The sequence below is a fragment of the Streptopelia decaocto genome, assembly GCF_964273445.1.
Source record: "Streptopelia decaocto genome assembly, chromosome: Z".
Lineage (NCBI taxonomy): Eukaryota > Metazoa > Chordata > Aves > Columbiformes > Columbidae > Streptopelia > Streptopelia decaocto.
In genome coordinates this window covers 64400338-64427893 of record NC_138657.1, presented here as the reverse complement: position 1 = coordinate 64427893, position 27556 = coordinate 64400338, and the positions used below count along the sequence as shown (strand labels likewise).

General features: G+C 40.0%; 1 protein-coding gene across 7 annotated transcripts in view; it reads right to left on the bottom strand.

Moving 5' to 3' along the window:
- Window positions 1-27556, bottom strand: part of MAST4 (microtubule associated serine/threonine kinase family member 4) — a gene marked incomplete at its 5' end in the record, with an annotated part of 207278 nt that overhangs the window by 152511 nt on the left and 27211 nt on the right. For 5 of the 7 annotated variants that reach the window (XM_082074591.1, XM_082074592.1, XM_082074594.1 and 2 more), the window contains one exon: window positions 8362-8393. The exons of the other annotated variants lie outside the window; for them this stretch is intronic. In XM_082074591.1, the coding sequence (XP_081930717.1) occupies window positions 8362-8393 (32 nt within the window). The remainder of the gene's footprint in view (window positions 1-8361; window positions 8394-27556) is intronic. 7 annotated transcript variants of the gene reach the window in all.

Genomic DNA, 27556 nt, shown 5'->3' with positions numbered 1-27556 from the left:
AAAATATCCTCAAGCAGTGTATACATCTTTCACTGAGAAGGGACGTGTTACATTAGATTAAAACAGATAGCTCCTTTCTCTAACACATGACGTGATAAATCATAAAGAGAGGACATCACTGTGTAAAACCTACATATATACCAGTAAAACATGAGTTGAGACAACATGCAGAGATATGTAATAATATTAATATTGGTACAAATGAAGCAGGGATGCAAATGCGCATGTGAAAGCACCAAAAGAAACAAAGGAAGAAGAGTAAATAGAATATATATATACTGATAGCCAAGGACACAACTAACAGCAATAAAATCGCAGAATGATTACCAAGGGATGTGTTGTTTACATCAAAAACAAGACTGTGCTGTCCCCAGCACAAAGGACTTGTCTGCAGCAGACCCTGTGCTGACAAAAAGAGGATGGCAACAAGGCTGCACAGCACAAGGCAAGTGTCATGACTCTTCCGTTTGGCCAACACAACTCCACAACAAGGAAACACAAACAATGGGCAGCAGACTTGCATAAAATTTATGGAGGCTGAAGTAAGCAAGATTGTGAGGCAAAAGGATCATGCTACAGTAACTGTTGGCTCCTAAAGCATACAAAAAACACGTCCAAAAAGGAGTTTTTCCACTGTCAGTCACAAGGAAGCCAAAAGATGAGATGAAGATTCAACAGCTGGTCGCCCATGCCATACACAAGTGACCTGCCCAGACGCACAGAATTCGTGAAGTATTTGAATTCCTTTTTCAGAATTTGCATCAAAATCTCAATAAAGCATATGTTACATAGATTTAGAGTTCATTAACCAATCTAAAAAAAAAAAAAAAAAGACGTTGTTAGTGGAGCAATCTCCTTTGTATAAAGGAGATTTTTTACAAACAGTTCATAAAATTTTATCATCTGGCTTGATGCTATTCAGCATTTTCATCAGTGACAAGGAAGTTAGATTTAAAACCACTGCTGAAAGTTCAAAGGTAAAACAATGAAGAAATGACAAATACTAAGGATGACAATGTTATCACATATGAAGTGATCTGGATCTGTTGGTTTTCTGTGCTCCGTTAAACAAAAATGCATTCTGATGACAAATGCAATGTTAAGCATCTAGAAACTTAAGAGTGTGTGTCAGCTGCACCTACTAAGTCAGCACTAAGAAAAGTAATACAGGGGTGCTTGGAAGACATTGTTCCCCTGGTACGTGTCTGTGACAAAAGGTGCTGATAGAAACAGTAACACAGAGATATAAAAGGGTGACAGAATTTTTCTGTCTACCCGTAGCATGGGCAAACACCACAAAATAAACCTTGCAGGAAAAAAAATCGCCTCAATGACAGCAATAGAAAAATGCTGAAAGTTATGGACTTTAATCAACTTAGTTTGTCAGAAAGACAGAAATGTGGTTATAGAGTACCACGCAGCATACCAACTACAGTATACTGCCGCCAGGGAGAAAACCAGCTAAACAAGCATGTTCTTATTTAACACAGAAGTGCATACAGAAATAGTGCTAGTAACACGTAACACTAAAGCATACATGTCCTGAGAATCAAATGGAGGTGATGGAGAGTACCCATCTGAGCACAAACCACCCATATTTGAATTGAGAGACTGATTACCGGGCAACAATAATTAATCTACTCCAGTTTCCAAATTTAAGATGATAAACTCCCAAATAATTTAAGACGAAAAAGTGACCAGTTTTCATGATTAATGCTTTGTTGTTTATTACAAAGGTACAAGATTAATATATTGAGCACAATCATTTTAAAGTCCAAAGCAGAGTTTCAGCTTAAACTCAGATGAAGAAAATGAGTGGATAAAATGGAAATGAAAATTAAATGTAAGAAAAAAAATAGTTGGTTATACTTTCAGGGCTCTAAAGTGTAAGACCTTCTCAACTCTACCCACAGCTTCCACTCCTTCCAGAAAAGCCCTCTTTTTGACAGACAGGTGAGCAGTATTGTGTTATTTGCTGATATCAAAAGAGTTATTCTTGACTATGACAAAAAAAAGACGATGTGGGGGTTTTTTTGCTATTATGCCTGAAAAACTCTAAACATGGACACAACTAACCCAACAGAGGAAAGTTACTCTTTTTTAGACATAATTTAGATCAGCAAACTAAGTCTGTTGCTCTAACACACAGGCAAAGGGTAATAAAAGTATCTGATGTACCTGTAATAAGTCAACTTCCATGAATAGCTGGATTCGTAGCTAAGCATGACATGTACTCACAGTTCAGACCGCACCACCACGCTATCCAAGTCTGGAGACAAAAAGGGCTAGCTTTTGACAGGCCTGGCTCAGAATTCTTCTTGCTTACCTATTTTGCCCCCTGCACTTCCTGCAAAAGGCCAACACACTACAAAGACATGCAACAGGGACTTCCCTGGGGGCAACCTTGCCCCACACCCTTTGTCCAAGCACACCAAATTCCTTAGGCTGCCATCAGTCTTCTGTCAGCGCACACTATTTTGCAACAGAAGATATGTGAGCCACAGCTATAGGGCAGACACTCTTACTGATCTACAACTCTATGCTTTCAGTGTGACAATGGTACTTACCAAAAGATTCACCTCACGTCAACTTGTTTACTTCTTCTCTACACCAACATAAACAGCAGTACCAGAAAAGTATACACAGAAGAGAGATAAAGCACTACAAGTTTCCAGTTCAACACTGTTTCACAGCATGAGGAACTCACTGCTCGATTTAGGTCTAACTGCTTACACATGCTCTGCAGAAAGTTTTCTCAAAGTATTATCTTTCTCTCCCGTAAAAATTTTAATGGGATATTGTGCACTCAATTTCTCTTGGTGAACATCAGATTGCAGAGGCCATGCACCTTCAGAGAAAGATTCCAAACAAGCCCTGAGACTTTCATAAATAGAGGCTTTATTTTAATTAGGAATACAAATTTTCAGTAACAGGAGTATCTCATGACTGAATTTTAAATAGCTTTTATAATTAACAAGGAAAATATGTTATTTCTCAAAAATCTAGTATTATTTAGAGCAATATGTCTAAAATCGTTTAGATGATGCTTTCCAAAACTAATGACTGTTTTCTAGAACTTAAATGAAATTTCCATCTTCAACTATTAATTTTGAATTTCTGCACTTTGCAAATGATGTGCAATGACACAAGCACTTGCAGTACAATAGTGCCCTTCTGCAAATATATGTTTGATGAAAAAAGATGCAAAGCTGCATGCATAAGCTTCTACACAGGTCCTGAAACAACCATCCATAAGACAAAGGAAGTAGCAATCTTTCTTACATGTTTTCGGGTGCTTGAAGGCTTTTGTTTGCATTATTTCTGAATTCTTCACAGTTACTCAAAATTCATCTCCTTGACTGTCTTCGACAGTTGTATCCTTCCGGACACAAAGAAGCCTACCCAATTAGGGAGATAAAACTCAGAGGCAGCTGTTGGAAGAGAGTTAGGCTTGTACAATGAATGTATTTGATTTTTGAGGTTTCCTTTGAGTGCTTCGGCATCTGATCTAAACACTTTTCCTTATCACAGGTCATTTATATATTATTTTTTAATACATTTACCTATCTGTAAGCATACATATATACATGCACAAAGAAACTGCAGAATTCCTGTGTTGTCCACCCACACGACACCGGCCTCAGAACTTTTTTTTTTAAAGTACGGTTGGCATGATTTCATAATTCCATTCCACTCAATTTCTCATTCCCACTTTCTTCCTGAGGTTAACTGATAGTCCATATTTGTCATTGAAAAAAACTTTCTTATAAAACAGTTATTAACTTTCTTGAAATTGAATTAAACCCCTAAGCAAGCAGTGGTTTTAAACTACTGTTTTTCTTGAATTCTTGGCCCGTCACACTCTTACGTTGCTGTTATCCAAGGATATTAGCTGCTTCACCGTAATGCTTAAATGAATTCTATGAAAATTCTGTGACCAACTTTGACATTTCCACAGGTGCAAGCAGATTATATAATTGCTGCTACTGAACTACAGTCCGTACTTTATAATTACTGAAATTAGTTTCAGAAATGTCAAGAGAAGGACAGATGCAGCAAAAATAAATACATAAAAGTTGTCTAGCTCTCAATTAAACTGAAATTGACAGATTAAATAAAAGAAAAAGGAAAGAGAAATTTAGTCTGTAACAGTGAGGTATTTTATTTCTACAGCAGGTGCTTTAACCACTGAACCTCTAAAGGCAGGAGGAACGTCCTCTACCATCTGCATACTTTTCAAGTGTTACTGTTTCTGAAGGCTCTTCCCCACCTCACAGAAGCCAGCTGTTAACTTATTTTTAGGAGAATGGCATTTTAAGCCAGAATGTACCTACTTAAAGCTGAGGGTCATTGTTGTACCACAACCTTTGAGTTCATGCCCAGACTCTCTGTTGGTTCTCATTTTGCTGTATTCTGTGGGTATGCAAAGGAAATGTAAGAGGATAAGGACATTGATGCCTTAAATTCACTGAAGGGAACTCACCCAGTTAATGCACAACATACACTGAGGGAATTCTGGCTACCTACTCCAGCTACTCCACACTCTAAATATGCAAAGGAAGAGGATTTTTAGATGCAGTTAGGCATTCTCTGGTTCATCAGAGGATCTGCATGCTTCATACACAGATGTTAGCAGCACTTAACTCTGATCAAATTAAATCTGTATTTCTGAGTCTGGCTTAACTTTAAGCACAAAAGTCTCCCTTGGTATTTGGAAGTGTTTGGTGGAAATAAACAAATCAATAAAAATATCGTACCAACATATAAATAATCCATTCCCATACTGGCAGTGTGCAAAAATACACTTTGCTATGATTTTCTGATAGAGTGGCAAAGTGGGATAGTAACAGCAATGCAAGTTTACAATCATGTTAAGCTTATATAAAGTCAGTTCTGCTGCTGGACACAATCCTAGAGAAAGCTCCCAACCATTCATTCTGTCCCCATACTACCAGAGCCTGCTGCCAGCAAGGCATTTGTGCAGCTGGACAAACAAGCCAAAGAACCTGAATGAAGCTCGTTAACAACCTGGATCAGTTCTGCCTGTGCCTACAGAAGCACTTGCGCCGTCACAGCCAGGGGGTGCTCTGAGGATGGAAAACATTGCTTTCTTTCTCAGCCAGCACCCTTACCTCAGTTATGTCAACTACGCCAAAATTAACTTCAACCTTTTAGCGTGTTTTTGTCTCCAGTTCTTTTTTATATGAGTTGCTGTACACCAACTATGTAAAATCAGAATTGTGTTTAATTGTAGGAGGTGTACAAAAAGATTAACTTATTTAATGAGATCCAAAATGAGGTTCCACAGCCACAACCTGGGGAAGAATGGAAAAGTTAAGCCCTCTCCCTCTCAAAGCTTCCTTCACTTCCTATCCTCAATCCCCTCTCATAGTTCCCCCTAAAACACATTAAATTTCCCATGCCTCCTTTTCCATCCCCTCTTGGATTCTTCCTCGAATTCTGCCACCACCATGCCATTGACCTGTATAGTCTTCTATTTCAAAACCAGGAAACAGAATTTCATACCACCCTGCCCTTACCTCAGCTGAATCTTGTGTAACAAAAAGCAGGAAAGCTGTTGGTTTCCAGAGAAGTCTCTGTATGTACTGAGCAATGGTTAACATAAATAGGTCAGGGAAAACAGAGGGCATGTTCTTTAACTGAAGCCCGTTGGGCTTGTAGGTTAACAGCCACAGAGCTAGATCAAAAGGCCAGCTACTAGGGGGAATAACTCCACACATGGCAAGAATGAATGTGCCCAATGGCACAATCAGGATACCTCTGGCAGATGAGGCTCAACAAGTAAACAAACATCGCCGACTTGCAGCAAATAACACGTGTTGGAACAGATGCCACAGCTAATGAACTGGGAATAATAACTGCACAGGTAGACTCCTCTGCTTATACTTTTGCTGGCAACAAGCATATCTGATCAACTTAATGAAAGAAACCCGAATCATACTTCTGGTATTAAGATAAGCACGTAGGTAGATAAGTCCAAGAGCTCTAGTTGGTTCAGCAGAATAGGTAGGGAAAGGCTGGTACTCCACATCAGTCAAATACCACTTCTTTTCAAATGATCTGTAACTCAGTATGCTTCCTGCCAAATATCCACCTTTCCATACAAACATATTACATATACCATATCCCATCCCACTGAGACTTAGAAACAGCAGCCTCCTTTATGTTGTCATAGAAAATATATTTTAAAAACTATCCGCACATATATGGAAAACAACTCTGTATGGTCCAGCCAGTAGCCAGTCTAAAATAGGTATGAAAAATAATGTAACAGATATAAAAGAAAGCTTAAATATTTTGCACACTAGTTCTTTGAAACATATATGTGGTGAACCAGAAGCACGACATCCTTCCTCATGCATCCCTCTTTCCTTTCCTCCTCTGACGGCTCCATATAAGAAAATAAGGGATCTTTTCAAAGAAGAGAAAGGCGGAAGGAGAGAATCAGTACCAGTCACTCATCAACCCACACCTTGCTTTCCAAGCTTCTCTACTTGATCACCCCTGAACCAGCTCTCCCCACCCTGCTCAAAGCTGCATCCTTGGCATGCCATTGGCTCGGAAGCTCCAGAAGACAAAGTGATACACCTGCCTGGAGACATTCAGGACCTCTTGGTGTTTATGGCAATAAAAACACAGGACCTCTTAAATTTCGAAATTCAGTCTTCATGTCAATACACATTTAACACACAGAGCAGCCAACATGCCCCAAACTTACAATCCCTGATGCTACAGCCCTTGCTAACCTCAGCACTACGAGCTCTGATAACTAACATCACAGTATTAAATATATTCTAAAATACCATCTGCAAAACCCTAAGCACTTTAATAACTAGATACAATTTTGCTGACAAGGGGTATTCCTTTACCATACTTTATTGAAGGCTCAGCAACATTACAGAATCTGCACTTACACCTCACTGATCAGTTATAAAAATAAGTATATGAATGCAATTGAGGTGATTGCCTTGCAGCCATTTTTCAGACTTGGATAAAAATACCTAATAATGTTCAATGTCAAACATCATAGCAAGAGTAAGCAAAGCCATGGCTACAGATTTTAAAAAAGCCTCAAAAGCTGATCTCTGCTCTGGCTGAAGTCAACAGGAGTTAGCTATTAACTTCAACAGCGTAGGTTAACATAAAGCATCAAGTGCACCAGAAGAAGGCACAAAAAAATCATTTTCATTAACTGTTTTTTCTCTCTGTCATTGCAATAATCAAATACTTGATGTGGAATTAGTTTACATTTTCTTGATTTTTCTTAAATAATGGGCTTGTTTACTATTTAGTATAAGACTTTTCATGTGCCAGAATCTAAATCAAGGAAGTCTCTTCCAAGTCAGCAGATGTCCTATGAAGTACGGACTTCTGTTATGCCATTTAATTTAGAACAACAGAGCACCTAACTATGCTTCCCCAGCAATTCCAGCTCTAGTTAGTCACACACCAACCCTACTATCACCAAAAGCTACTCAGCATTATCAAGTTGAAAACAAGCATAGAAAAATAAAACCAAATAACTGGTCTTTTGTGCAAGGGCTCAGAGTTTTATTCACAACATTCTGGCACATTAATACAAGCTTATTGAAGTACAGTGATAATCTCATAGTCCTATGGTATTTTTTGAAATAAAGTAGTAAGTGGAGAGAGCTTGTTTCTGAAGATGTTTTGCTGTGTTCTTATCCCAATATTTTCTCAATAAATTACTACTAGAGAACAAGAAATAAATACAAATAAAAATATGAGCTTTAAAACCAAACAGTTGAGAAACACTAGAAAAACAAAGCCAAGGTACAGAAATCTGAGCAAAGCACAACTAATTCATGGTATCTGAGTTCATACCACTCTAACTCAGTAACAATTTATACGAGAATATACAGTCCCCACTTCCACTAATCAAAATAGTAGCTTAACAATCCTATACATTTAGTAGAACTTTTCATCCATAGGTCTGATCACAGAATTTCCTAAGGAAACAGTTTTACTTACGTGTCAAGTTTCACTTATATCATTCACAAAGTAACCCATTTCTTCCTTGATTTTTAACAAGAGAAAACTTCAACACAAAATAAAAGCTTCACTATAAGAACTTTCTGCCACTTTGGAAATCTTTCACAATAGCTCCTCTAGAAGAGGAGGATGGGCACGAAGAAAGATCACTGCGCAACCCAAAGGTTTTCATTTACAATCTTGATTTTTGGTATCTATTTTAAGGCAGACCAACTGCTACATTTAACCTTAATTTTAACTGCCCTGAAATGAAGACTAGCCTACTCAAAAACTGTCAAAATTGCATACTACATTGTGAGCACAATAGAAATAACTTCATATACTTACAAACTTCCTCTTCTTGGAAGGCTCAACTCCTTCTGCAACAGAAAAAAGAGTTACACTGTATTAGGAACAAAACTTATTTTAACTGGAAGTGGCCTTTTAAAGACAAGTACTGTAAACATCCCATGCCACTAGTAGTAGGCAGACAGACAGAAGTGGTGCATTTGGACTGTGACTATAAATATTATGTTTACTTTCAACACCCTCATGAAAGACTGTTTAAAAGTATGTAACAGACATTCAATTCCATTCTAGAAGTTATCAAAGGGAATAATCATATATTTCTCTTTCAATCATAAATATATATGTGCATGCTGTGTATGTATGCACACATGTTCATTTCACATAGCAAATAAAGTTATAGGTACTGACCAGAAAATGCACATGAAAATAGAATTGAATAGATAAAAATAGTTTGGCAAGGCAACTTAGAAGGGCCATAAGGGAATGAATAACTGTGTATTCTTTAGAGACTTTAAAATGGTGTGCAGTAAATAAAGCCCAGGCTGCTAACTGAATGATAAGGATTAAAATATCAAGTAGTGGCTCAATTCCTGAGCACCGCCCATCCTGTTCACTGAATGAGGCAGGAAAAAATAGTGTGAAACAATGTAATTAGAGATCATAATGCAAAGGCATAGGGGAGCAGAATTAGGGGCCTTGGTAACAAATTCTGGCACTTCCTAGGAAGTTCCAGCAACTGTTCAGAATTTGCAATTTAAAACAACATCTTTTAGCATAACATGTGCTTACATACAAAAGAACAGTTACACCTGCATACAATATTGCATTATGAAGCTGAGTAATTCCCCTAAATTTAAAATGTCACATTCATCATGAACAAAATGTAACTGCAATTTAGAACCCACGTACTTCCCTTTGTATGTTTTGTTCTTTAATATTTACAATGCCATTGTGTTCTATTTCTAATGAAAAACTTCACTAGTAATTCTAGGCACTGTCATACTGTAACAGAATGATTGTGGAAAAACTGCCAAAATGTACGAGCAAGAATCATACTTGGTTTTGTATTCCATTTAACAGACTTGCAACATGTACTTTAAATTTATTTCCTTTGATTCAGGTTTTCAGTTTGGGTTTGGTTTGGTTTGTTTGTTTGTTTTTAAATTGGAGTGTTTTGGTTATGGCTTATCACTGAAACAGCACAGCAAATGACAGACACTGCCTTCTGTAGACACTCGAGTCACATTAATCTCTTGGCCCATTCTCATGCATGCCATCCTGCAGCACTACTTCTGACTACAGAATAACATTCTGGAAGAGATTATTCACTGTAATGACTTCCTGGTAAAGATATTAAGAACTGCCAAGATACTAAGTAAAACTGCCTCATACAAAATAAAAAACAAAACAAAATCTTGGGTATGTAATTAACTCTGTACCATTCAAAAGCTAACTGTGCCACTTTATTCCGTTTCTCCCACCTGTTTTATTCACAGCCACTGAAAACAGGGAAGCACTGAATAATACCGTACTGAAAACTACTTACCTCTTCAGGCTTAACACGCTCCAACTCAGATCTCAGTTACACTGCAAAATGACCTATAATGACTTCACAGTTTTCTGGCATTACACTGCTTCCTTTCTAAAAGTCTCGATAAAACAGACTGCAAAGACTGGCTGTCCTAGTCCTGCTGCACACACACAGACCGCTGAAGGTAAAATCTTAGTGATGTTAAGACCTTCAGATCACGTACTTCACAGGCAACCCCCTGGAGTATAAAAACGAGAGAAAGATGCCTTCAGTACCCTTCTGCATGGTTCTCAGGCATGAGCTCTGCCCCAGAGGACAACACTATACACTTCTGCCCTTGCCCTGCATGAAATCCTCCTCTGGACAGTTTGAGCTGGGCTGGCTGGAGAGCTGTTTCATTCCACTGCAATAACACAAAGCAGACCTAACGGATCAGAGACTCTTGCCCTTTTTGTCTCAAAAAACGTGGTCTGAAAACGTAATAAACCTTGCCTCAGGTTTAAAAGATCTGTGCCAGTCTGCCAGATAGCTATGATGCTGCATTAAGATCCATGTGTACTGGATCAAATTGCACCTATTATTAATCAGTTCAAACTCCATACATACTCTGTGCATTTTACTATCAATAATATGGTTTTACAAGCACATATGTGTTTTATTTCAGTAACTATAATTCTTCCTCTAGACCTACACTATCTGTAAGATGCTTCACTATGGACAAGTTCAGGCAATGCACCAGAGTGTAGATATCCAGCCTTTTAAAAAAGCAAAACACACTGACCAAATAAAGCACACTGGACTTTATTTTGGATCAAAATCTTCACCTTACTAACTAGAAACATAGTTTAAATAACAGAACTATATAAAAAGGTTTAAACAACACAAGTGACTTAGCAAACACTAATGTCATCTCAGTTCTTGTAATTGCAAATTACAGAAAATTTAAAATATTGGATTTCTTCCCCTATATGGGAGGAAGAAAATATGCCATTAACTTATTGCTTGTTGCAGGCTTCAATTTTAAAGAATCAATAAAAATCTGACACATTCATAGGCTGCTAAAGATGCAGCTAATGTTGTCAATGCAGGCTGGTTTTAGAGCAAAAGTAAATTTCCTTCATCTTCCAACTACAACTGCAAAGTTCAAATATTCCAGAAGTCTTATCTTTCAGAGTTGACAGTTGTCCATGAAGTAGTCTGAAAAAAAAAAAATTAACCTTCTCAAGAGAAATTTCAGTAATGCATTCTTCAGCTGGGAAGGTGTGAAGTGCGTTGAGATTAATACGAGGGGTTTTTTTGCACTGTTGCTCTACCCATCCATCATAGGCTGTAAGCACCTGAGGGCTTTCTGTTAACACGTGTTAGATCTTAATACACTGCCTTAAGAATCACAGAATCACAGAATGTCAGGGATTAGAAGGGACCTTGAAAGATCATCTGGTCCAATCCCCCTGCTGGAGCAGAAACATCTAAATGAGGCTACACAGGAAGGCGTCCAGGCGGGTTTTGAATGGCTCCAGAGTAGGAGACTCCACAATCCCCCTGGGCAGCCTGTTCCAGTGTCTGTCACCCTCACCGTGAAGAAGTTTCTTCTTAAATTTAAGTGGAACCTCTTGTGTTCCAGTTTGAACCCATTATCCCTTGTCCTATCACTGGCTGCCACCGAGAACAGCCTGGCTTCATCCTCATGACACTCACCCTTTATATATTTATAAACATCAATGACATCACCCCTCAATCTCCTCTTCTCTAAGCTAAAGAAACCCAGCTCCCTCAGCCTTTCCTCATAAGGGAGATGCTCCACTCCATCATCTTTGTTGCCCTGTGGTGGACTCTCTCCAGCAGTTCCCTGTCCTTCTTGAACTGAGGGGCCCAGAACTGGACACAATATTCCAGGTGTGGTCTCACCAGGGCAGAGTAGAGGGGAAGGAGAACCTCTCTCGACCTACTAACCACCCCCCTTCTAATACACCCCAGGATGCCATTGGCCTTCCTGGCCACAAGGGCACAGTGCTGGCTCATGGTCACCCTGCTGTCCACCAGGACCCCCAGGTCCCTTTCCCTTACACTGCTCTCAATTTATACTGGAACCTGGAGTTGTTCCTGCCCAGATGCAAGACTCTACACTTGCCCTTGTTATATTTCATTAAATTTTTCCCCGTCCAACTCTCCAGGCTGTGCAGGTCTCTGGATGGCAGCACAGACTTCTGGCGTGTCAGCCACTCCTCCCAGCTTGGTGTCATCAGCAAACTTGCTGACAGTGCACTCATTCCCTCATCCAAATCATTGATGAATATATTGAATAATAATGAATAGGTTAACATTTTAACACTAACACTGCATTAATAACAGGAGGAATAAAAAAAAAATCAGCAATGGCAGACAATTCACCTTCCTATCATAATTGCTGACAGTGAGAGTCTCTGCTGTGAGTGATGAATTTGAAGGATTTTCTTTTTAAGCAATTACTGTGTTTTCACTGAAGAAAATTTGGTGGATTATAGCATATCTTGCATTTGGATATGAGAATAAGGAAAAAAAGCAGGGGAAATAACATAGCATAGGATTGGGTTGACCTATCAAGGAAAGGGCCTTCTGCACTGTGCAAGAGCTTTTTAAAGGCTAATCTTGACCTTTTTATAAGTTTAATATATCATATTGAATTAACTCATTATAAATACCTTCTAAATGAAGCAGTGGCAGGTTAAGCTTTTTATTTGATTGCTTCCAACTTCGCCAATATTGAGTTCTTCAGATTCACAGAACACATTACCAAAGGGCTCAGTGTGGAGACAGATCAACCACCTCAAATGCCAGGTGGAGGTGTCCCACATTAAATGTCTCTGTCAAAGCTGTCATTTGTTCTTACGACAACTTATAATGTTTCCTGGTTCCAAGAACAGTAAATCTATGCCTCAGAAATTGTTTTCTGTTAACACTAGAGTTGCATTTTAGGAGTGGCTATATAGTTCAAGACACGATTAAATGATTTTCAAAAAGGTACAGAAAGGTGTTCAGCTCTTTCGTTGTCAGGCAAGGTGTTCTCACTCAGACCTACTTCTTCCAAAACAGATACAACTATACAATCATTCTCCCTTCCAGATGACCCAAATGAGCTTGTGTTTGGACCACCTCTTTCACAGAAATCCTGGTCTGAACTGGTTTGTCCAAGATGCAATACTATATTCACTTTTATTAGGAAAACTGTACCAGTACCTTCTTCACTGGTAATGCAAGTCCTAGTCAAGATGACTGTTTTTCCACACTGGCTGCCACAGAGAGGGGCATTATTAATGCCTTACGGTGAAGCCTGATGTTCTGCCTCTCAGCTGAAGGCTTTCGTATTCTTTCTAGTCATCTAGCTGCAGCCACCAGCTTACCAGGGGCTTTGCTTAGTGTGTACCCTCACCAATTAAATCAAAAGTCACCTCTTCACAAGCATTTTCATGAATGAAAATTGCCACTTCTGCATTGGAAACCTTGGGAAGGTGGTTACCAGTACTCAGTGCAGACTCCATTCACAGTTCTCCCGTGTCACCCGGAGAACACTCCTTGGCGTCGAATACAAGGCTTCTTTTAAATATTTTTAACTGTGCATTTTGATGTACAAAGATGTTATTCTGCATGGATATTTACACCCCTTACATGCCCAAACACCCAAAAAAAATTGTATATAATGAACATGAAGTCACAAATTAACAACAACTACCACAGATTTTAACAGCATATACTGTAAAAGAAAGAAGGCACTTGAACTCAGATTTAACCAGAAAAGGTCACATTTTGTCTAATTCAATATTCTGTGTTCTATACAATTCATTTTTATCCCCTCAGTTAACTTTCTCCTTTTGTTACAGGCACCGCTGACTGTATCTTTCAAAGTACAAACATATCTGTGTGTCAGCTCTATGCATTCTGAAATGTGATGCAAAAGGAATACTCAGGTGCCTACTTAAAGCTAGGCATTATCAATTTAAATGCAAATTATCTGGATCAAAAAGAATGCCAAACAGGCTACATATAAAAAACATAAAATAAAAAGAAATCAACTGTTTATCATGTGCAATACAGACGCAATTTAAGTAATCTGTTTGTATTTTCCTATAGATAAACCAGATACAACACTGAGATTTATAACAAACTAGATAGGCTGAACTAAGTAAACAGCAGTCAAGCATGTTTTGCTTTGCTTGGTATTCTTCTACAAACTCGCTTACAGCACTGAAAACCACTGATCCCTATGGAGGAAGGTGAAACATTTCAGAATGATTCTATGCATTAATAGAAAGGATTCTTCTACGAATAATACTATAATCTGAAGTCTTTCCAATTATGGGATTGTTAATAACATTTAGCAATGAAAACAACTTTCTCAGAATTACATTGTTTAAGACATACAATACATGACACTATCAACTAAATTTTGAAACAATTTATTGAATAATTTATTAAGAGAAATCAAATAAGAACTCCTACACCAGAATGTACAGGCTTTAACTAGCTCTTTTTTTTTTTGAAGTGGAAGAAGTAACACAGTAGCAACAGAGACAGCAGCAATAATCTAAAATGAATCTAAATTAATGCCTGGTAGTCAAAGATACTCTCTGCAAGGAGATGTACTATAGGAGTCAGCCACTGGAAGAAGTTTTGAGTGTAATCACTTTATTTACCTTGGAATGATGAAGAATTAATAATCAAATTAACTTGGCCACAAAAAAAAAAAAAAAAATCAAAAGTGCTACAAACATAGTCTTTATGGGAATAAAATTTATCAAAATAAAATGAGGGGGGAAAATGCCAATTAAAAAAAAATATATATTTTTTTTTATTTATTTTTTATTTTTTAATAAAGAAAATTAAAAAAAAAAAACACCACAACCACAAAGTGTTTATTGGCATGTCTAGTTTACACCAGCTGAATCCATAAATGCTTCAGGGACATATTAAATCAATGAAAAAAAAACAACCCGAACACTGTATCAGTAACCTACTGGTCAAATGAGAAATGGTAATGCAGTACAGAATCATTCAGGCTCTGCTTAATCACGTTATCTCTGCTATATCTCAAGTTTTCAGCCAAAAGCAGCAGTGGCAGAACACATCAACTCCAGCTCCTTACAACAATAATGCAGCATAACTTGCTTGTAGAGTAGCTACTGTAATCAGTAAAAGGTGAAAACTCCCTTAAATAAGAAGCACAAGCCTTTTTGAAAAAGGCCATTCGACTGTTGCCAACACTAACTCAATAAATCTTTGTATTCATTTTCTAGGTGTCCAAATCCTTTTCAAATACTTCCTAGTAAAATATAATAGAAAAATGTTACTTCAGGTTTTGTTTGTTGCCTACCATGTTGCACTCTTAGCTAACCTTTTAAAGTAGCAATAAATAACCCTGATTCTTCAACAAAAAAGCGTGAAAATTCTGAATGAATTTTCCACCTCGAAGTACAGAAAATCACTTCATCTAACACAGTGTTAGAAAATCCATGCTCCGTTCTGACCTGCTGCCTTACAGTCTATTTCACCCCTTGGCAAAGTACCACATCACCACATGACTAATGGAGAAAACGCACAGACTGCAAAGTGTTTGAAACACCAACACTAAACAGATTCCAGCTACTGAGTCCACATGAATATTCCAGTCTTTAGAGTTTAAGAGTGTTGTCATATATTAAGGGAAAAGGGATACAAAACCACACAAAAGACATAAATGCCAGCTGCTGGTACAACTGTTCAGCTGAACAACTATAAACAATGATAAGAGTTTACCAGAACTGGAATACCTTGAATTCACTTTGACTAAAGCCAAGGATTTCTCTAGGTTCTGTTTGATTCTCTAGGTTCTTTCATTAAACAGAAACAGTGGTTTTTACACGGGCATACCTACACAGGATTTCATCTACTATTAAAAAGCAAAAGAAAAAGCAACACCACAGCACGCAGTCGCCAGCTTTGGCATTTCTTGACAATACAGTTGCTGGAGACCATTATACCCACAGGAATCTACTTGTCTTCTTTTTCCCATCTGCAGATCATGTTTTGTATTACAAAGTGAGTATGTTCAGCAGCTGCTGCTAAACTGCTGTAGAAATCAGTGACTAGAAGACAAAATTATTAAGCCTGCTTTCAGCATGAAAGAGACTTGCCTACATTTAGGCTTTGATTGCAACAATTTTAGTCATTTTGCACAGGATGGAAGTGGCTAAAAAAAGTCCAAACACATTTATTCTTTTTTCCAGGGCTGATTACCACTAGCAAAACACAGGCCTTGCTCTACCTTGACATATTCACAATTATCAGCTGGAAGAGACCACACATGCTGAAAGGGAAAATTACATGGGAACTAAGTTCCAAGCCACATTAATCAGAGGAATTGAGTCACAAGAGTCTTTCCAAGGCACTCTTGTGCCCACAGTGCCCACTCCAGGATCCACAAAGCTGAGCTCTGCAGCTAATCTTCAAACAAAAGGGTAGAGAAGATTTTGGGCAGGCCAGAAACAAAAGGCACAAATAACTCACTTTTTCCCCAGAAAACTCCAATGGAACATCAGCGGCAAAACACTACTTCTCCGCTATTGGCAGGCAACAGAATTCTTTCTTCTGCAGAAGAAGGCTAATTTATATTTGCTCTGCTAATGATTCCAGATCATCTGCCCCTTATGCAATTAAAGGTCTCAAAATTAGAGATTTTGCCTTATGTTGACATTTTAATCAGTATTTATAAATTCAAATTTGATTGGTTCACCTGACCCCACAGCTTACTGGTAATATACTCCACTAATGTGGAAGAAAGGTTCAAGTTCTAGGGCAAAGGTCACACTGGAAAAGTTGAGACTGTCTGGAGATAAGCAAGGTAAACATTAACCCCATTTGTGAAAACAGCTTAGTCAAAATTAATACTTTTTCACTTCAGAACTGTTGTCACATGTTTCTCTCAACAGGCTTAAACTCAAATATTTCCTATAGGGCTTTAAATGTCCTGAAAAATTTGAAAGATCCCCACCAGTGTCTGCTCATCTCAAAAGAGAGCCCACTTTAGCTTAGGGAGCCAGACTGTCATGATCTTTTGTCTTTGCCACTATTACATATCTAAACATTGCTCTTCAAGGACCTTGTCAACAGGTTTCCTACCTTATCTCCCAATTGTTTGCCACAGTTGCTGCTGAATTGCAAAAGGCTACTGTCACTACTCCTCTTCCTATATGGTAGGCAAGATGACACCCCCCAAACCAGCTGTTGCATGAAATCTTCAATTACTAGTCAACACCACAAAGCAAGAAAAATTTATTTCAACCTCTCCAAAGACAATATCGCAAAAATTCCATGATCCTTATTGATACTACATGGCTCTCCCTGTTCATGCTATCTAGTTTTCTCTAATTAGCTGCAATCTCGAGTATCCACTGCAGGGAAAGGCAAGAAGGAAAAAGGTAATTTTTATTTTGGGGATTTGAATACTGTTTTTAAGTATTACTTTCCTTACCAGAAAGGGATCATAACACAAACATTAGCAGTCTGTGATTTTATTTTCATCCAAAAGTCCCAAAATGTATGCAACAACAGATATACATGATACATCAATCACTGGTCTAAAAACTCTGAGGCAGGCAGGAAGCTGATGTCTAACAAACATGCGCCTTGAGGCAAAACTCAGTTTCTTAATACTGACAATTTCCCTGGAAAAATCATTGAAAAAACAATGTGAATTACTGGAACAGCGCTAGACCATTGTGTATAAGAATTTCTGAACTCTTGACATGAAATAAATCACTGCTTCAGCCTAGGCAAGGCTTTCAGCTAAAAACCACAATGGACCAGCAATCCTTCTACCTACAGAAAACAAAAATGTAACAGTGGTAAATCCTTTTCTACAATGTATATCATTACTTTGTCTCTGCTAGTAGTAAAGTCAGGTATATTTTACGGTTTTGTCTGGATTACTAATATTCTTGGTAAATTGAGATTAGGACCCAGATAATCTTTTGTTTTATTGGCATTTTACAGCCAATTTCATCCCCCTCCTTGTCCAATATGGTCCAAGATGGACTGCTCCAAGTCAAACTACAGTATATCACATCAGCAACTCTATTAAGTCGTGCGAGCATTACATTTTTTAATTCCCTTTTACTTTCGACTGATAATCCTATTTATACTGCCTTAATAAGGTCTAACAGGATATGTGAAGGTTATTCGAATTTATACCTCTATCTAACATATTTGCCTGCAAGTTTCTGTCATGAAATATCTACTAATTAATGGAAAGAACCTTCCAAAGGCATAGAGATTTCTTATGTGACTAGTCTCAAAGACCCTTCAAAAAGGAAAGGGGAAAGGAAAAAAAATCAAAAAGTATTAGGACAAACATCTTCACTTCTGCTTCTATTCAACATGGAACAAAAGCTAAAAGAGTAGCCAACCACGGCTTCTTCTCTACAATTTCTAGCTGTTTTAAAGCCAGTAGGAGGTAACCCAATCCTTAACAGAGTCTGCAATAGGAGCAGTATAAAAAATTCTTCCTACTTCCTATATTGATTTATATGAGCCATCAGGCAGGCTAAGTGCAGCAGCTTTCACTTTTCCAGCAGTCACTTCACCAGGATATTTGAGAAAAGGAAAGCACCAGTGTATTTTTCATTATAATTTCATTAGTGAAAATTAAGTACATGCAGAATAAAACCTTTCTCTGGGGTAGAAAAAAAAAACCCTGTCTTTTTGATAACACAGATCTTATCTCAGTATGGTCAAAATATTATACCTCTCAACACTGGTGTCCCTCCTGCCTCAGTTCTTGGTAAACATTTCAGTTTCCAGCCCACAATTTGGTCCCACTCCACCCCTTATTTTTTTGTGTCCACATTATGCAGACATCCCACACCTAAATGAAGAGCTATGTCCACTAATTTAACCATATCTTAACACTAACTTCACACTTCTGTAATATTATTTTGCATACATACTAGCATTTATGCTAGCCCAACCATTTATAATACTATTTCTAACACAGCTATTTCTATTTTTAAGCAATTGGGAGGCATGCAAGCAGCACTGGGATGGAAGCCACACATCTGAAGTAACAGCTGCAAACATCTAATTATAACTTGGTATTAACTTCTACAAAACTTAAGTTTTAATAAGGAGAAAAGGGAGTATTGTGGATTTATTTTGTTTCCATTTTGAGGTAGAGGGTTCTAAAAACTATCTAATACAATGAATATTACACTACTGACACACTGACTTATTCAGGAGATTAATTCTGTAAGGAAGACAACCTTAACTTGCTAAAGAGAAGGTCCATCTGTAAAATCTGACTGCAAAAGTATCTTCTGTTTCTATTTATATGCCTGCAAGACTCTCTAACCTTTGCTAAACATAACTTTCTAGCAATCAATTGACCATCAAATCAAACTTCTATCAGCTGTTGCCAGAAAGGGATGACAGGGAATAGTACTTATTTTTTGTACTCCCCTGCCTACTGGATGATTTCTTTTTTAAATGAGCCAATTCTGTGATAAGCAAGTTATAGTAATACCCTACTCCTGGAGCAGGCTCTTCAATTTGTGTTGAGTTTAGGTCAAAAACAATAAAATGCTAAGAATGCATGTGGATTTAAAACATACTTAAGATGTAGTCTCGGAAGATATACAAAAGCATCTGATCCATCTAGCTATCTATTATTGACAGCTGTAAGTAAATAATCACTTTTACTAAGGTTTCCCACATATTTAAAATGTTCAGTCTAGGTTTAGAAAGTGGAGACATGAAACTGAAGGACTCAAGGCAGCAGGATCTGAAGTGGCAATGCTTATGCCATCCCATCCAACTGGGCAATAAGCCAGGCCAACCAGGGCAATGACAAATATTCCTTAGCTGCCTCTCAAGATGAGAACCACAAGGCCGATAACCTCAAGGGTGTGTACGGCTACAGTGAATCCTCTTGCACTCCTCCTGGGAAACCTGCATGCTCTATTACCTCTCCGAAGTGCCTGTACACCAACACACATAGCATGGGGAATAAACAGGAAGAATGTGAGATCTGTCTACAGTCACAGAGCCATGATCTCATTCCAGTTACAGAGACGTGGTGAGACAGCTCACATGACTGCAATGCTGTCATGGAAGGCTATGTACTTTTTAGGAAAGCCAGGCCAGCAAGGCGAGGTTGTGGAGTTGCTCTTTATGTGAGAGAGCAATTGAAATACGAAGCTCAGCCTCGGAGTGAATGAAGAACGAGTTGAGAGCTTATGGATAAGAATTAAAGGCCAGACTAATACAGGTGGCAGTGTGCAGGTGTTCACTACAGGCTACAATCAAGAAGCTGATGATTCTACAGACAGCTGAAAGTAGCTTCATGATTTCAGGCCCTGGTTCTCATGTGGGACTTCAACCACCCTGATATCTGCTGGAAAGATAACATAGCTAAACATGCACAGTCCAGGAGGTTCCTGCAGAGCATTGATTATAACTTTCTGACACAGGTGGTGGAAGAGACAGTGAGAGGTTTTCAAGGTCCTACTTTGATTAATTCCATGGGTTAGGGCTCTAGAAGGTAGGGGCTGAAGGAAAGCTGATCAATTCAATCATCAGTTCCTCCAAGCTCGAGACCGATGCATCCCTATGAGCAAGCAGTCAAGTATAAGAAGCAGGAAAGCTGCATGGATGAGCAAGGAGCTTCTGACAAAACTCAAATGGAAGAAGGAAGTTTACAGAATGTGGAAAAAGGGACAGGCCACTTGGGAGGAATATAGGAATGCTGCTATAGTGTGCAGGGATGTAGTGAAGGAGGCTGAGCTCTACATAGAATTAAATCTGGCCAGAGATGTCAAGGACAACAAGAAGGACTTTTTCAAGTACATCAGCAGCAAAAGGAACGTTAGGGAAAATGTAGGTCCGCTGCTGATTGAGGTGGGTGCCTTGGTAACAGAGGATGAAGAGAAACAGAGTTACTGAATGCCTTCTTCACTTCCATTTTTACTGGTAAGACCAGCCTGCAGGAATACCAGACCCTGGAGGTAAGAGGGGAAGTCTAGAGAAAGGAAGACTTTCCCTTGGTTAAGGAATATCAGGTTAGAGATTGTTCAGTAAAACTGGACATCCACAAATCCCTGGGCCTCAGTGGGATGCACCAAAAAGTGCTGAGGGAGATAGCAGACATTATTGCCAAGCTACTCTCCATCATCTTTGAAAGGTCATGGAGAACAGGAGAGGTGCCTGTGGACTACAGGAAAGCCAACATTACTCCAGTCTTCAAGAAGGAAAACCCAGGAAACTACAGGCCAGTCAGCCTCACCTTAATCCCCAGAATGGTGATGGAACAATTCATTCTGGACATCTTCAAGCATGTGGAGGAAAAGAAGGCTACCAGGAACAGTAAACATGGATTCAACAAGGGGAGATCATGCTTGACAGCCTTCTATAATGGTATGACTGACTAGGAAGATGAGGGGAGAGCAGTGTCTACCTTCACTTCAGCAAGGTTTTTGACACAACATTCTCATAGGTAAGCTCGGGAAGCAGGACAGTGAGATGGATCAAAAACTGGTTGGATGGCAGAGCTCAGAGGGTTGTGATCAACAGTGCAGAGTCTGGTTGGAAACCTGTAGTTACTGGGGTTCCTTAGGGTTCAGTCCTGGGTCCAGTCCTGTTCAACCTGCCCATCATTGACCTGGATGAAGAGATTGAGTGCATCCTCAACAAGTTTGCTGATGACACAAAACTGGCAGGAGTGGCTGACACACCACAAGGTTGTGCTGCCATCCAGTGAGACCTGGACAGGCTGAGCAGTTGGGCAGAAAAATTGAACCTTATGAAATTAAACAAGGGCAATTGTAGGGTCCTGCACCTGGGGAGGAACAACCCCAAGCACCAGTACAGGTTGGGGGTTGACCAGCTGGAAAGCAGCTCTGCAGAGAAGAACCTGGGAGTCCTGGTCGAAAACAAGTTACTCACGAGTCAGCAACTTGCCCCTGTAGCCAAGAAGGCAAATAGTATCCTGGCTTGCATTAGGAAGAGTGTGGCCAACAGGTCAAGGGAGGTTCTCCTCCCCCTCTTCTCCGCCCTGGTGAGGCCACATCTGGAGTATTGCGTCCAGTTCTGGGCTCCCCAGTTTAAGAAGGATAAGGAACTACTGGAGGAAGTCCAGAGGCGGGATACAAAGATGGTGAGGGGTCTGGAGCACCTTTTTTACAAGAAGAGACTGAGACAGCTGCGTCTGTTCAGCCTGTAGAAGAGAAGGCTGAGAGGGGATCTCATCAATGTTTATAAATAACTCAAGGGTGGGTGTCAAGAGGATGGGACCAGACTCTTTCAGTTAGGCTCTTTCAGTGATGCCCAGGGACAGGATGAGGGGCAACAGGTACAGACTGAAGCACCGGAGGCTCTATCTGAATATGAGGAGAAACTTTTTACTTAGAGAGCAACAGACAGTGGAATAGGCTGCCCAGAGAGGCTGTGGAGTCTCCTTCTCTAGAGACATTCAAAACCCACCTAGACACATTCCTGTGTGACCTACTCTAGGTGAACCTGCTTTAGCATGTGGGTTGGATTAGGTGTTCTCCAGAGGTCACTTCCAAGCACAACCATTCTGTGATTCTCAACATCAAATTATTTCTTCACAAATACAAGTCATGAGTCACTGAGGTAGGAAAAGAAGAAAACAGATCTAGAAATTTTTATCAGCTTGGAAAGTAAAATATGTGCAATAGTGACTACTGTAACTCCAGGAGTGACTTTCTAAGCAAGAAAGCCTATTTTTTTTTAAATCTTTATTTACAGATGCTGCACAAATTATTTAGTATGAGTTGAGGAAAACAAAAAAAAAAAAAGAAAGAAACTGTCTCTTCTGAAATGTCCTCTCTCTTCACAAACAGTTTGAGGTTTTTCATTTGATTCATTCTACTATCATTTTTTTTCCAAGCTAACAAAATTCAAGTAGTTTATGTTGCATACACCCTGATGAGGTCCAGAGCTTTCAATATGACAGTTGACGGCTCTTAAAGACTTTTTGTGCCCCACTGTGGCTGTTCCTCACGTACCAACCATCACACTCCCCCACACCCTGGGGCATGGTTACTCCTGTGACCCCCAGCTGGGGGAACAGAGGAGGCTGGACCTCAGTCAACGGACCAAGTCCTCAGCCAAAGAGGTGCCCAGGCCCAGAGAAGCTTCTGGACCATGCTTGAAATGATCACAGCCAGATCTGACCAGGCTTTAAAAGGGGGCCCCTACCAAAGTCTCCTCTGAGTGGTCTTCTTGGAGCAGCCAGGCTGTGATCAGAGCCCTTCCTTCAGACCAGGGACATCACCTAAGGAGACTTGTCAGGATTAAGTGCCCTCAACTTCCCCTTGGTGGATGATTATTTTATCCCAGATAAATCCTTGAGTGAGTCCTTGCCCCCACCAGTCCCACAGAGGGTAAGCAATAATTTCTTCTCAGTAGCCTTGAGTGAAAGAGGCTTCTTCTTTTGCATGAGTGCATACACACTGTGGATCATTATTCTTGTGTAGTTGTATGGTAATCACATCCCCAACTGGTATATCAAACCTGCAGGTTATTAAATGTTGCCATAGAGCTGATAGATTTTGGATCACCCCCCACCACTTGCACTGTTTTCTGTAATTTGATTTAAGTCTGTTGTTTGATTTTAGTTCCAAATTAAACTTGGTTTAATCTCACATTTGCTTGGAGTCATTTTCGGGTGCCTCTGTGACACAAAGTAATCTTCGTAAGTGTTACCTACAAGTGTTCCCAATTTATACTGGTAGCCTGTCTAGAATACAGCTTTATTCTTATTATGTTTTGAAACACAGTAAGAGCTTGAACATAGTCTGAATGCATTCCCTTATAACTCAGTCTCATCCTCAATGCTCTCATATCAAATTGATTTTTATTTGACCATTACCTTTCCCAGCTTTATAAATGTTTTATTTCATCCTTCATATCATTACTCCTGCAGCACTTTCTTTAATGTTGTCTACCTGTGTTCATATTTGTTACCCACAAAGAAGTTCTAGCAAACAAATTACCCAGCAACCCTTTAAATTAAGATTCTGTTTGAAGGCACTACCAAGTAATATGTAAAGCAAGAGATTGTGCAGGGACTGTATCTACACTGGTTTTATGTATGTTTAAGAAACAAACCTGCTCTGTGGGTTAAAGCAGACTAGTTAGAATGCACAATGTTACAGCATCTTTTGTACTGTCTATACTGCTTATAAGCTAGAAGACCCTATATGCTGAGAAGGCCAATTGAGAGATTTGCATCTCTACAGAGCAGGCAAGTACCACACCCTTCAATCACAGAATAACTCAGGCCAGAAAGTACTTCCTGGAGGGTATCTGGTCCAGCTCTCCACCCAAGGCAGGACTAACTTCAAAGTGAGATGAGGATGCTCAAGGCCTTTGCCAGTCAAGTTCTGAATACCTTCAAGGATGAAACTCTCTGGGAAACGTGTTCCAAAGCTTAAACACCCAAACTGAGAAAAATGTATTCTTTCTATTCAGATTTTTCTTGCTTTTTGCAGTGCACCTCCATGAGTGACTAAGGGAGTGGAGCACTTCCTGTATGAGGAAAGGCTGAGGGAGCTGGATTTCTTTAGCTTGGAGGAGACTGTTTATAAATGTGTAAAGGGTGAGTGTCACGAGGATGGAGCCAGGCTCTTCTCGGTGACAACCAATGACAGGACAAGGGGCAATGGGTACAAACTGGAACACAGGAGGTTCCACATGAGAGGAAACTTCTTCACAGTGAGGGTGATAGACACTGGAACAGGCTGCCCACAGGGGTTGTGGAGTCTCCTTCTCTGGAAACATTCAAAACCCGCCTGGACACATTCCTGTGTAACCTCATCGAGGTGTTTCTGCTCCAATCCCTAACATTCTGTGATTCTGTGAGTGACTCTATATCTCTATATCCATATATTAGATAGCGAAACAAAGCTATTAAATCCCTTCTTGGCCTTCGCAATGCTAAACAAACCTAGCTCTTCAGCTCTTTCCTGTACATCATGAACTCCAGCATCTTTCTTGTATTATACCAGGGGGCCAAAAACAGATGACATTATTTCAGATGCATCTCTTAAGTGTCAAACAGAGGGGAATAATTAGAACCATAGAATGTCCTGAGTTGGAGGAAGCTGTAGCTGAGATGAGGTCTCCCCTCAGTCTCCTCTTCTCCAGGCTGAACAAACTTCAGCTGCTCCTCATATGGCTTCCTCTCCAAATCCTTCACCAACTTCGTAGCCCTCTTCTGGACACTCTCCAGTTGCCTTTTCTATGTCCCTTACTCAACCTAGTGGTTAAGCTCTTTGACTTTACCTACCTTCTGCATGCCCTGTGATTACAACAACAAATATATAAAGGTCCTATTCATACCTTCTTCAGCTGTTTAGCACTAGTTAGGTAAGCATATTAAATACGCCTGCCACTGGTGCTCATTCTGCTGTCAAATAGCCCAAAATGCTCAAAATATGACATGAGGAAAATCAGTACTGATTGGATAAAGGAAGTACTTCCTTCAGTACCTGGAGAAAACAGAGTTAGTTCTCTCAAAACATTTTTATTATTTCCGGTCTCAGAGACCAGTTTTAGGGCATACAAAGAGAAATCTACAAAGAGGCTCATCATCATTGTTCAAAGCCCAGCTTTCCTTGACTTGCACCAAATCAATCAACCAATCATAAGGTTGAACACAAGCTCATGGTTGGCCAAGTTCACAGCACCACATCTTTACAAACCTGCTACATTTTGCCAGAACAGGCCGAGATCCTCGCCCTCAGGAAACATTAGTCTCCACATCAGAAGTCAACACAGCATGTCCCTCGCTGGTTTGGGTCCTCAAATCACTAACCCACAAATACACTTCATACAGGTCCAGGACAATCTGCTGAATGTACACTGAGATGCAGGTGAATCACCCGTAGTCAGCTGACCATACGTGAAGGATCTTCTGGGTGAGTAGTACCTCAGTGTCCTCTGAATCACTGCTGCTGGTTTCATGAGATACGCTGCCTTGCTACCAAGTCTTCCAAACAGAGTTATTCCCTCATACCTACGAGGTTAGGATCCAGATGCAGGAAACCCAGGGACCAGACATGTAGAACAAAACAGCCCTACAAACCCATCAGGATGCTTTCATAGGCAAAAAAACAGTATTACTTTACCAGTCTTTGATAGTCTTACCCCACTCACAAACAGTGTCTCTGATACAGGCAGCAGTCTGCAAGCTGTGCAGCCTGGGCTTCCACAACATCCTGCCACCTGGGCAAACAGCTGCTACACAGGAAGGCAAAACGAGTAAAAGGGATGCCACCAGTCTTTACAGAGCCAAGAGACAACATACCATTTCAAAGTAACATGTTTGTTTGGTGGGGGGTTGGTTGTTTGTTTTCTTTTGTGTGTGTGTGCTGTGGTGTTTTTTGGGGGGTGTTGGGTTTGGGGTTTTTTTGGGGGGGATGTTTTGTTGTGTTGTGCTTTTTTAAAACAGAAAGAGCCGAATCAACAAGCTTAGAGAAAAGCGTGTCAGCTTTGTTCATGGCCATTTGTCATCTTCAATCTAAAAACAGCAGGCAAAGTAGCTCTCACTTTAATATGTCAACAAAACCATAAAACTGCTGGCTTCTGTGAACCAACCCTCCTACTACCAGGAGCAACTGGCAGCCCTACCTAAGGCAATAAATTCAGACTAAGGAGTGTGATAAAGCAAGCTGCTGGGGAAACTCTGCCAGTCCTGTTGCCTTTCTACAGCTTCCTACTTCTGGAATTACCTGCACAGCTGACTCTCGGCCCTGTCCTTCTAGTCTCCATCAGGAGAGCGTCCCTGGTCCCCAAAGACCAAAGAATGGACAATCAATTGCCTGTGCACACAAGTGTTCAAGGGGACTATCAAGAAGGCATTGCAGCAGGTGTGTTTGCAGAGGTACATGGAGGAAGCAGGTTAAGTCTTTGGTAGGGTTTGGAGACAGGCTGCGCTGTTGTTGTCTTTTAAAACGACTGATGTCCAACTTTCCCAGCTGGATTCATAACTTAGTAAGATAAAGTTGTGGGCTTTCTTCAGCAGCTGCATTGCAAATGGATTCCTTCAAGTAGAGTGGCTGGTCAGGCTGTCACAGCAACTATGGGTAAGGGTCCCTAATGCCACATAACAGGAAGAAAGAAAGGTGACAGGACTCTGATGACCCTCTACTGACGTACAGCAGTCTGCACGTGAGTCTGCCAGAAAACTGCAGTACAGGAAGTGCAAGCAGGAATAAAGGGAGAGATAGTTTGTCTCTTGGAGGCTCTGTGCTAAGAGCACTTCCCTACTCTGCTTTCACAGTGATCCGAATGGAAAATACTGAAAATCTCACACTGCCTGAAGTATGCCATTGGAACACATATGGGCCTTTGAAGAACACAGACCACCACCCTTGCTTGTTACACAGTGCCATGTGTCACGCTTCTCCCCAGCCGAATCTGCTCAGGTAACCTGGGGCTACTGCTTTCACCAGCACACAACTGGCTATAGCACTTGCTGTAGGACAGGTTTGCCTTCATCCGTGCTCTCGAGTAGTCTCAGGCTATGCAACACTAGTCCAGTACAGCCCCAACAGTCCTGAGCAAAAGTATTGATCACATCCCTCTCACCACTCTCATGTCTGCTTCCAGGGCCTGTCCCATGCAAAGCAGCAAACTGTGTACCCCCTTGTCTCAGAATCACAAGCCACTATC